The sequence below is a fragment of the Balaenoptera acutorostrata genome, chromosome 3, assembly GCF_949987535.1.
Source record: "Balaenoptera acutorostrata chromosome 3, mBalAcu1.1, whole genome shotgun sequence".
Taxonomy (NCBI): Eukaryota; Metazoa; Chordata; class Mammalia; order Artiodactyla; family Balaenopteridae; genus Balaenoptera; species Balaenoptera acutorostrata.
The window spans coordinates 169285132-169297133 of NC_080066.1; the positions used below are offsets into that span (position 1 = coordinate 169285132).

Genomic DNA, 12002 nt, shown 5'->3' on the forward strand with positions numbered 1-12002 from the left:
GGTCAGAGCAGGGGCTTACCCTGTGATCATTCCCGTTCTTCTCAGCCCTCTCGTGCTTCTGTGCAGGGTGGGAAAGGAAATGGGCAAGGCAGCCTGGGGAAGATCCTTCTGGAAACACAGGTGGCAGCCAGGAGATGGCTTCTCCTGCTAGAGAACCTTGTCTAGAAACCAGGGTCTGGGATGGCACTGATTAAGGGCAAGGTTTCAACTCCAAGGTTCTGCATGGAAGCTGTAGCCTCCACTGCCCTGCTCTGGACATGGGCAGAGGCATGTGCTTATGTGATGTTAAAATTCCCATCTAGTATCTAAATTCCCATCTAATGTTTAAAGTGTACTTCTTCACACAATTCCTAAAGAGATTTGGATTAACCTTGAAGTTAAAGAGGAATGAATCTTTTTACGGGGTGAATTTTCCACATAAGGCAAACACAGATACATTAATATGCCAAGAGATTGTGTTAAAACGTCAGCTATTGACACCTGAACTTTAAGACCAGGGTAAGGCCGTAGTGGGATGTGTCTGTGGTGTTTCTGGTCCCTCCCCTACCACGCTAGGGCCCAGGTGGAATCACATCTGAGGGCAGGTGTAGCTTGTTCGTTGAGCAAAAGGAATGGAAAGCATTGCGGGCTAAAAACCTACAGAGTTCGCAGTTAGAGATGAAAGGCTGCAGAAATGTTTATTGAATACAGTGCCAGGTTTATAAATAGAACTTATTTACAATTTCCATAGAGTTGGTCCCCCATCAGAGAGGTGGTTAAATCTCCAAACAGTTTATCTCACGATTTACAGAAACGTTCAAGTACATCTCCTTTGCAAATCGCCACGGTGAAGGGTGACTTCGGTTAACAAAAGAACTACCACCATCTTTGCTACAGACATGTTTAATGAACATTATAATAGATTTGGAGAAAGAACACACACTCCACCCATGCCACTACCTTCTCACTCTGAGGAATACAGACAGCAAAGAATTTCTGTCTCCTACAGGGTAACTTCAAGGGATCAAAAAAGATAATAGTAACCGCCAGCTGAAGGGATAGATTAAGACACATTCGTGGAATCTAGTCACTGCCAAAAGGGTAAATGTATTTAGGATATACAGTAATTAATTCAAATGTTAAAAATAATTGAATGAACCAAGAGCAGACTTGACCAAATTTACATTCTTTGTTTAGGAAGAAGTTCCCAGTATGCTGAGGGGCTGCTAATATGCTGCTACTCCGACGGGGTCACAGCAGCACGAGGCCTACTGGGCGGCCACGTGTTACAATATGGTTACAAGTACAGTCAGACATGCATTTATAAAGAGAATATAAAAATATGTACAGTAGCTAATTTTCAATGTGTTTTAGGTTGCCGAAAGACACCAATTTGAAGTGTGCAAAAATTCGTTTGTCAAAAAATCAGAAAAAAAACCTTCCTTGGCAACAGTACGTCAAAAGCCCATCTGAAATATCAAGATACATTTGCCTTGCTCGACACCTACCCCGAACAGATGGAGAACAAAACTATGAAAGTGTATGCCAAGGACTCAGCAGTTTTTTATGGCAAGTCTCAGGCTCCAGCGGGATGCCAGTTAAACTAGTCACTATATATATATATTTATAGAGCAGTTAGAAGTAGGGGCAAGAGTTTACAGGAAGGTGCTGACCAACTTTCACAGTACTGCCACCTCATCCAGCCATTTCCTCTCACAAACCCCTGCAGACTGCAAACACCCGACCCCTGGGCTGGTCATCCCCCTCAAAGGCCAGAGAGAAAGGCTACAGTGGACTAAGAGTTCCCTCTGCACCAAAGTGGAACTCAGCATCCCCTGGGGGAAAGGTTTCTGGTTGCCGTACAGGATCCTGGCCATTCAAGAATCTGGTTTCAAGGGTAGTCTTTTAGGAAAGACTGCGGGACCACTAACATGGAGTCCACCCAGCTTCTAGAAAAGAACTTGGTGAAAGGGTAAGATGGAAGGCAAAGTTTCTGAAAAACAAGCCAAATCGCCCTCAACCCTTTTTAAAACTGCCAAGAGGTCACCGGCCACAGGCCTGAGAGTCGGTCAACAGTCAGGCTACTTGACCTCCCTGCAAGAAACACCCAGGTTATTAACTTACTCGAAGGAGAAACCCCAGTCCTGTCTCACCAGAAGAAAACCCCCAAGGTATTCTGAGATGTTCCATCCAGATTCAAGGAGTTGTGAAAGCCAAGCCCAGCGCATGACGTCAACCTCTCTTCTTCCAACCACCCAGTCTAAGGACCAGCGGCGAAGGCAGGTGGCCAGGCTCCTCTCCACGGCTCTGACCCACCCCTCTGGCGGGAAAGCTAAAGAGCTGCAAAATGCCAGAGAGACAAGGAGTAGGAGAGGGAGAAGCTGAGGGTCTCTATAAAACAGCCCCGAAGGCACCCATTTGGCTGCCAAGAGCTTCTCACTGCCTCACTAGCAGCCTGCCGCTGTTCCCTGGCAAATTAAAACCTCTCACAGAAACACTCAAAACCCAGATCTCCTCGCTAATAAGATACAACCAAGTTAACACCCTGAAAAATGCACATCCAGCCTTCACTTCAAAAAGAGCTCTGCACTAAATCCAAACGCCTTTTAGGGAGCTTTGAAGCAAACCAATCCCACTGCAAAGTACCAGCATCTCTGAGTTTTGGTTACAGGTTTATAAAGAAACACAAAATTCCCTCTGGGCTGGGAGTTTTACTTTCAAGTTGGGAGCTAGCAGTAGTTCTACTTGGGGGGTGGGGAAGCAAAGTCAAGTCAACCTAAAAAAAAAAAAAAAAAGTAAAAGGAGTCTAAGGTAAGTATAATCATAAATTAAAAACTGTGAATCAAAAGGTGACTGGTAGTGTCTTTTAGGCATGAAGAGCCTGGCTTAGAAAAGTGACTGCTTCTACCACACACAGCGAAGATTGAATTACAGACACACTAAATCATGTCTTTTGCACAGATGGTCTCAAGTAGTTACATAAAACAGGTAATCAGCAGCACAATTGATAAGAACCCCTAAATACATGCTTGAGAGAAAGTGGTTTTTTTCCTTCATTAAGAGCTCTACTGCCTGAATAATCATTAAGTTACCATAATTCACTCTCCCCCCTCCCCCCCCCCAGTGAAAATACAAGTAGACCTACATGTCCATAAATAAGATGAAGCAATCGGTATCTGCTTGGTTTTAGGCAAGGTCTCAGGCTCAGCAGTTGGTGCTGGGATTTCAGGAGGGAGGGAGGGAGGGAAACCCAATGCTGGGCTGTGGGCATTTAAAGGTACACTTGCCTCCCCTCCAACTGCCTTGTCCCCGTTTAGATCTCAGCTTTACAAAGCATTTAACACCACTTTAAGTTAATGGTCTTTTTATTGGAAAAAAAAAAAAAAACTAGCATTTACAACTTGGAATGGACGTAAATTGTAATTTCTTGAACAGCAATGTTGACGGTTGTGCTGAAGTCCACAGCCACAGCCTACTCTGCTGGCTCCAAGTCATGGTTCAGAAGGTTTTAAAAACAGAGAGTCCAAAGATGCTCCCTTGATAAAGGTTTGTTTTTAAAAATTTGTATGAATGGTGATAGCCTGACACCCATTCCGCTCTAGCACAAGGCAGACAATGCTAAACCAACACACGTGGGCATGCCACCAGGGTGTGTCACGGTCACGACAGGTAGGGGCACGGGGAAGTTACAAGAGGGCCATCCTGCTAGTGGGGCTACGCCTGGACAGTTTATCTTCCACAGCATCCTGAGGTAAACCGATCTTAAATGTCTGTCTTCAGTAAACCAGCTATGACAATTTATGGTAACAAATTGAACTAGAACCCCTTTGAGTAGGCTTTGAATTTGTTTTTTTTTGTTTTTCGTTTTTAATACAAACGCCTGACTGTGCTCAACTGTCAAGCTGCATGCATGAAAAACTGGCCAGCCCAAACAGTGTATTAACCATGAGCGGACGGACCTGCCAGGTGTCCACTAAGTGCTTCCTTATCATTAAGGTAGGACAAGTATTTATATCGGAAAACTGATGTAGCTTGATCTTTAGGGGACAGGACCACCAATCAATACATGCAGATTTTTTTGTGTGTGTGGACAGAAGGTACTCTTGACATTCAGTTTTGCTATATAGAAACAGAATGAGTAAATGAATTTTTTTTTTTTTTTTTGCAAGAGGTAAGTAAAAGATCAATTTGATTCTTCTAGAGGGGGAAAAAAGGAGTTGAAAGTAGGTCTTCATTTTGCAGTCATCATCTGTACGAATTCTGAAAAGACAAATAATCATAACTTTCGGTTATCTTCAAAAGCAGCTTTAATGAACGTAACATCTCTACTCTGCATAAGGAAAAAAAAAAAATCTAGTTCAAGTAGTTAACTTGTTTATAGATCCTAAAGGGAAATCTTAAAAACTGAGCTAAATAAACTCGGTGTGTTACCTTCGTAGTTGACTTGTCCATCTCCATCAATATCTGCTTCTCTGATCATTTCATCTACTTCTTCATCTGTTAGTTTTTCTCCTAAGTTTGTCATGACATGACGTAGTTCTGCAGCACTGATGTAACCATTGCCATCCTGTGAACATTCAGCAACTGTTACTGGTAGGGACTCATAGTGGTTCGGTGTGGGCAAGTAGGCCTTTGACTTAATTAAGCCCCTTGAGTTACTGCCAACTGTGGGTATGTCGACAATTCTCCGTCTCCAGTTCCCACCTCTACCTACTAAACACATGCAGTCAGCCAATGCAGACACTGCAGGGGCTTTTGAAAAGCAAACAGAAATTGAAAGTCACAATCAAGAAACTTGGTTCAAAATTTCTCTACTATTTATTATGTTTACTCTCATCTGATAAGGTTACTACAATAAGTCAGGATATCTGACAATGAGATGACAGAGGCTCAGGCAGTTAGGTAAGTGTTCTAACTAGAACAGAACATTAAAGCTTTTAGAAATGACAGCCAGAAAGCCATATTTAAGTACAGTCTGCAATGCAGACGCAGGGTTACCTTGTCAAAGACTCGGAATGCCTCGCGGATTTCTTCTTCACTGTCTGTATCTTTCATTTTTCTAGCCATCATAGTCAAAAATTCTGGGAAATCAATGGTGCCATTACCTCAAATAAAAAAACAAAAGCTCATGTAAAATAAGCGCTCCAGTAACACTACCCTGGAGTGATAGTTTTAGAACCACTTTATAGAACAGTAAGCATTTGCTAGGACAAACTGGTAAATTGTTTTATTATGTTGAGCCATCTTAGGTTTAAACTATTCAAATACTTCACAGGGCAATTTCATGGGATTCACATAATTCAAACCAGTGATCAGTGCCCAGGACAGCATTTAATGATGCAAAGGAAACTGCACATACAGATTCTTGGCCACTGAAGGTTTTGTGCAGTTCAAGAGAAAAAAAACCCCATAGCAGTGCAAGCTGAATCTTTCTACTCCCAAGGGAGGCACTTGAGTTTGCCTTCCCCCGAGTTAGGGAGATCACCCGGCTCTAGCTCTGCCTGCACTAGCAATGTTGGTGAAGGTCCATAATTGGGCCGCCAGGAGTACACAATGTTTTTAGGGAAAAAAAGGATTATGAGCGGGAAAAAAGTTGACTTTGTTATGCCAGGGACCATAAAGTGTTGGAAAGTCTTCTCCAGGAGGCACTTCTTAGCCACATTACGGTAAGTCACCTAATCGTTTTCTCCCCAACTCAGTATCTTTATTTCCCATTAAGGGCAAGGCTCAAAAGTGTTTTTTCAGCTCAGACTATTAACATTCAGGAAACTTTGTCAGAAGAATCTGTTCTGTGGCCAGTATTCCAAACAACTCCTCCTTTAAAACCAACAGCTCGATGAACACCCCAAAGACAAGTCACCAGATCAACAGTGTAACTTGAACTAAACAGAAATAAAAATTAAATTAGAAGAAAAAAGCCTTATGTTAAGTCACTCATTTTCACCAGTACCTTTAAATCAAAATAATAATTCAGAGATTCCTTCAAATCTATTTAGCCTCCAAAATTTTTAAGCATTATTGACATTCATGGAAGACAAAATTAATTATTTGAAATGCTCTCTTATAGCCACACAGCGATGTCCTTAGGCATCGTATTTATTCATTGCGAGTACCAGATTCTATAGCTTGAGACAACTTTCCCCACCTTGTTCCATAAAACCCGAGGGCCTAATACACTTTGCCAGTCCCCAAGCACAATTTCCCCAGGGCTTACACAAAACATGAGAGAGCCACCCCATGTTCCCAGATGGCTGATCACCCTTAGCAGTCAAACGAGACGGAACTATGAAAAACCTCTTTTTCCAAATTACTAAGGATGAAAACAGTCTTTAGAAATAGTTCAAATGGGCTAAAACCATTGTTAAAGAGCTGACCCAAAACCCCTGCTTCTAAATGTATATGACCAGACAAGTGTAATTCCATTTTATCACCTTATGATACCATATTTTTAAATGGCTACTATCACGCCAATCATCAAGAAAGTAGTCTAGGTCCAAATTGTTTATTCCTACCTCATCTTTTCAAAATTTACTAATGTTCTACAATGTTTGTAGATTTGATTAATTTACTTAAGTTTATTAAATAAGTTAAAATTATTAATTTAATTGATATTATTTCCAAAAAACGTGTTTTCTTTGGTGGGGGGGGGTAGTGATCAAAAACGACTTACTGATAGAAGTGCCCAATAAAAGGTCTATTGTCCACTGTTCTGGAGTCCAGAGGAATGACCGACCAAATGGTGACCAACTGCTAGAGGGGTTATTGCTTGTCCCTTCTGGCTCCACATCCTTCTACTAGCTTCTATAAATCTACTCCCTATGATCATCATGCACCCCACCTCCAAGCCTCAATGATCCTCAAAATTCTCTTCAGTAAACACACTGACCGCTCACACTGTACTCACTTCCATACGTTAACATCTGAGAATGCTCTTCCCCCACCTCACTTGGGTTTTTTCTCCTCTTAGAGACAATAAGCTTTTTTAAAAGGTCTACGGCTATTTATTTTTACTTTCCCCATAGGACTCAGCACAGACTCATGGGCCAGTTGATAAAAGACTGAGTTGTAGGTCATGGCGAGTGGAAAAGAACAATACTGTGATCCAATCCAGGAAATGTTCTAGACAGTGAGCAGGGCGAAAGGCAGGCCCATAATCTTCTATTTTAATTGTCAATGGCTGTAAGGAAACCACAGGAAGGGTCTTTGCACATCTGCCTTGATCTGGGGACCTGGAAGACAATCTTTAACATGTCTGAACTTGAATTACACAACGCTGGCGTTCATTCATGGTTCTAAAGCCCTTACCATCAGCGTCCACTTCGTTGATCATATCCTGCAATTCGGCTTCTGTTGGGTTCTGACCCAGTGACCTCATGACGGTTCCAAGCTCCTTTGTTGTGATGGTGCCGTCGCCATCTTTGTCAAATAGGGAGAAAGCTTCCTTGAATTCTGAAAACAAAAGTTTACCTTTTAGAATGAACGTCTTCACCCAACCCGGCCACAGCACACCCTTCCCTTAACTTGCCAAAGCAAGCCATCCAAGTTGTGCAATTAAGAGAAACTGCCTGCTCTTTATCTGCTGAAACAAAGATCACAGCAGTTCTGTTGGACTGGCCTTCACACAGTAGTCCACAGAGCAAACGTCATTCCTGGTAAGCAGTTCCATAAAGCCACAATATTCTCACATAAAGAAGGCTAAGCTTCAACACACTTAATTTAGTCCTAGGTCCAATCTGACAAGTGAAGATTGGTCCACATGTTCCCTTATGGTCCCTTCCTGTTAAATTTCTACAGCCACAAGAAATCTCTGTTTCACAGCCATAGGAAGAGGTGGTCACCACAAATGTACAATCCCACGTAACCAGTGTGTTCTCTCTACATGGCATTCAGAGTATTTCAAAGGCATTCCTGGTTTCCTAAAGAGAAACCATCTCAAAAGAGTCCTCCAGGGAATATTAAAAGCTAAAATCTAAACTAAATCATTCCCTTCCCAATTATTACAGTGGTCCTGACACTTATTTCCACCCATTCCTATTTAGAACAGCAAGTACCAGCTTTCATGGTGAATTACTGAAAGACCTGTGCCGTAAGAATTCTAAACTACATTTCTGAGCAGCAGGCTCCACGCAGTCTCATCATATACAAAGCCCGGCACAGCGGGACGCACAGTCAAATACTCCAGAGTACAATAAGTGGGTATTCTTAGTTCCACTTCCTTTCTCATTATCTCCAAAATGCTGACAAGGAGTAACACTTGACCTAAATATCTCTGCTTATTGTTTTCATTTAAATAAATTCTTAGAAAACTGCTCAGACTATAGGCGGAAGGGACAGAGGAGTCACCAGAACTGAGTCTGCCTAGTTCTGGTCTACTGAAACTCCCTGAAGTCATCAACTTACCAGCAATCTGTTCTTCGGTCAGCTGATCAGCCTACATAGAAAAAGAAAAGGTTATAATTCAATCCACCAGAGTCTGATCGAGGTCAACATGGTTTTTCCGATTACACTTTTAATAGTGATCTTTCAAAAATCAATCTCGGAAAAAAAATCAGCTGTTTGAAAACTTCAGCAATGTCATTTAATAAAAACAATTAGAATAAAGGGAACCCTTTACGCTATTTTAAAAACAAAGGATGGCAAAGGAAGTGACAACATCTCATTTCGGGTTTTCTTCTCTGGGCCGATGGCTATACACTCTGCAGTCTAACTAGGAAGGGTCAGTTCATAGTTTGAAAAATGGCACCTCTAGTGGCAAAAGGCCTACTGCATCGGCTGCAGGGGCAGGCTCTGAGAAAGAAGAGCGCCACCTACTGCACCAGGGATGCCGCAGTCCCCGCTTCCAACCAAGAAGGGACCCAGCCTGCTGCTGCTGTCACCGCAGCCAGGATTGGGTCCAGGGGCAGACTTTTAGTGCACCTTGCGCATTGCTGCAGGCACTCCAAATCTCCAAACTGGCGTTACATAATGCCATTGGGTTGGATTAACAGGCTTTTATATCTATTTTATGAGATACAATTCAATGGAAAAAAATATACAGCAATGCGTTATCCTAACAACTTCATTTCCATGTAACAAGTGCTTTCCAATCATTTAAATTAGGCAGTTATTTGTTAAAAGCCTAACATTTAGAACAGCTAAATGCCCTTGGTCAAATTATCCTGATTCAGGAGCCAGGGAAAAATGGAACTGTCCTACAGCTGAGCTGTTACAAAACTGCAAAAATTAAGTACGCAGAAACTACATAATAATTATGAGACTGTGCCCTCCCTTTTTTGGAGAGGAACTATTAACTTTGCTAGAGAATATTTACCTACTTTATGGATGACATAAGAGCTGCTCATAATAGAAACACTTGACTAGAGGTGGTAACGGCCACGAAGGTAATTCTCACTTGCATTATTTGGCCTCGGCAACACTGAACCTGTGCCTCCAGCCAGGGGAATTCGAGATCTCAAGGAGAGCTAATATGTATTTTTATATTAATGAAGGACGCCTAATGAAGCCAGTTCCAGAATAAGTCCTAATAGAAAGCTGACGGTATTAAGTTTATTCTAACTCGTAAGTGAAAACTTTCACAATAGGAATGATGTTCCAATATACTGATTTGGGGGAGACACTTATGTTTTCAAATTAGAACTGGGTCTTCCTTCCTTTCTAACCCAGACATAGCACGTTGGTCTTCTTTATACCGAATGAAGGAGACACGATAATTTACGTAATGCCAGGGCAACGTCTGTCTTGCACAACAGGAAGCGCTGCCACACCTCGCAAGAGAAGCTGTCACCTCACCGTGGAGACAGTCTCACCTCGCCGCAAAATTCTCGCATTACTGTGGTTACCGAGAGCATCAGCCTTCCTCGACAAAGAAATACACCCCGACCACCGGACCGCGCTGGCCTTGGGGGCGAAGGTGCGCTGAACCTGCCGGGAGCCACCTCCCCACCCCGCCAAGCCAGAAAACGCTGTGGGTGATGTCAGCCCTGCCCGCCGAGAGAGGAAGGGGGCTATGGAAAACACCCAGCGAGGCGCACAGCCGCATCTGGCAATCTAGAGGCTGCAGAGAAAGCGGAAACGTGGAGGGCATCTCCCTTCGGACTGGGAAGTGGCTCGGGGCAGAGAAAACGCCGGGCGAGGGGCCGGGCAGGGGAGCGGGCCCCCAATGCAGGCGGGTTCAAGGGGGCGCCGCCCCTCCCAGGCCAGAGAGACCCCCCACTCCCACCCCCAACCCCACCCCCCGGCTGCGCGGCAGGCGGAGGCCAAGTCCGCCCCGCGCCCCCCACCCGCTTCTGCTCCCCGAGGCGGCGAGCCCGCCGCGCCGCCACCTCCTCCCGGAGCAGAAACTTTGCGTCTCTGCTGGAAGCCGAGCCGCGCGCCAGCTCCCTCCTCCCCCGCCTCTCCCCCGCCCCAATTAGCGCGAGCCGAGCGCCTCCCTCGGGAAGAGACCTCCTGGTGTACCGAGGCTCACGCACGCCTTTACTGCCGCACAGGGTGGGGGGCTGCAGGGGGGCGAACCGGGGAGACACGAGCCCCGGCCACACCGCAGGGCCCCGCCCGGGTGCAGGGCGGCCGGCCCGCCGCTTCCGCCCTCTCCGCCCCCCACCCCGCGCCTTCCTGCCCCCACCCCACCCTTCCCCGGCTCCTTCCTTCCCAGCCCACGCCCGCGCCGCGCCCCCCGGGAGGGAGGAGGAAGGAGCGCCGGGAGAGAGTGCCCAGCGGGGACAGCAGTGTTGGGGGAAGGCTGACGGCGCCCCCCACATCCCGGCAGGAGCAACGTGCGCCACCGGCTCGCTCCGGCCCATTCATTCTCCGCTGCTCGCCCGCCCCGCTGCCTGCGAGCCAGGGTCTAGTGCCCGGCCCCACCCGGCTCCCCCGCCCCGCGGGGCAGAGGCGAAGCGCTGCGGGCAGCCCGGGTGCGGCGCGCTGGATGCAGTGGTGCGGACTGGGGGAGGGGGATGGATGAAGACGGCTCCGATTCAGCTGGGGCCAGAGCCCCTGCCCGCGGACAGCCCACGGCCAAGCCCAGCTCCAAGACGCACCAAAATTTAAATGAGGATCCCTGGCCGAGAAAACCGAGATGCAAATCCGGAATGCATCCTAAACCGCACCTGCTGCGTAACACCCAGAAAAGAAAAAAAAACCCCACCAAAGAAAAGAAAAAGAAAAAGAGGAGAAAAAAAAAGGCTGAACTAAAAACTGGGGAAGAAATCATGGGCCGGCAGCTGCTACGCCGGCGTCTGCCACTCCCGACCTACCATGGTGCGAGCGAAGGGAGGAAGAGCAGAGAGAACAAGGGTGGCTGCACCTGCGCCGGGGCTGTGACCGCAGGGGTGCCTCTGCTACTGCTGCTGCTGCTGCTGCTGCTAAGGCGCTGTGAGCGCTGAGCGCTATGCCGCCACCGCCGCCCAAATGTGAGTAACGGCTCCGCGTCCGCGAGGCTCCCAGCACCACTGCCGAAGTGCGAGCCTGCGCTCCGCGATATATATACGGCGCTCGGTATCCCTCCGCCTCAGCCGCGGCCGCCTCGTTCTGAGCTGCGCTGCGAGGGCCGGGCCTTGGCCGCTCGGCCCCGCCCCCAGGCGCGCCCGGCCTCCCGCCGGCCCCTGCGCGCCAGCCGCGGCGGGCCGGGGCTGGAGACCCACACGCGAAGGGTTAGGGTAGAGGCGCAGGGTCGCGGGGCAGGTGCAGCGAAGAGTCCCCGGAGATGCCCACCGGGGCCGGGGCGAGGACAGAACGTCAGCATAGCCCTGACTTGGGGCGGCCCTAGGCTTCAGAAGCCCAAGGCCCCTCACCCCAGCCCCACCCCCACCTGTGGGCCCCCCTCCTACCCCCACCTCACATCTCCTACCGCTCCTCTGGGGCACCCGGGTGCCCCTGGCCCCTGGCCTCGTCGTCCCCAGCTGGCCGCCTCCGTTGGGGAGCTGCGGGCGGTCCTAGGGTAGGGGGCGGCCGCGGGGAGCTGGGGACAGAGGAATTGACCGCTCTCCTGCTGCCGGGGAGAGGGGTCTGGAAGGGGAAAGGCAGTG

General features: G+C 47.2%; 1 protein-coding gene across 1 annotated transcript; it reads right to left on the bottom strand.

The window, feature by feature from the left end:
* Nucleotides 1-651: 651 nt before the first annotated feature.
* CALM1 (calmodulin 1) lies at nt 652-11448 on the bottom strand. Its single transcript, XM_007180877.3, has 6 exons — nt 11232-11448; nt 8380-8410; nt 7285-7428; nt 4978-5084; nt 4411-4546; nt 652-4239 (listed from the first exon to the last, which is right to left on the bottom strand). The coding sequence occupies exons 1-6, from the start codon at nt 11232-11234 to the stop codon at nt 4211-4213; spliced, it is 450 nt and encodes a 149-aa protein (XP_007180939.1). The 5' UTR covers nt 11235-11448; the 3' UTR covers nt 652-4210.
* Between the last annotated feature and the right edge of the window lie 554 nt (nt 11449-12002).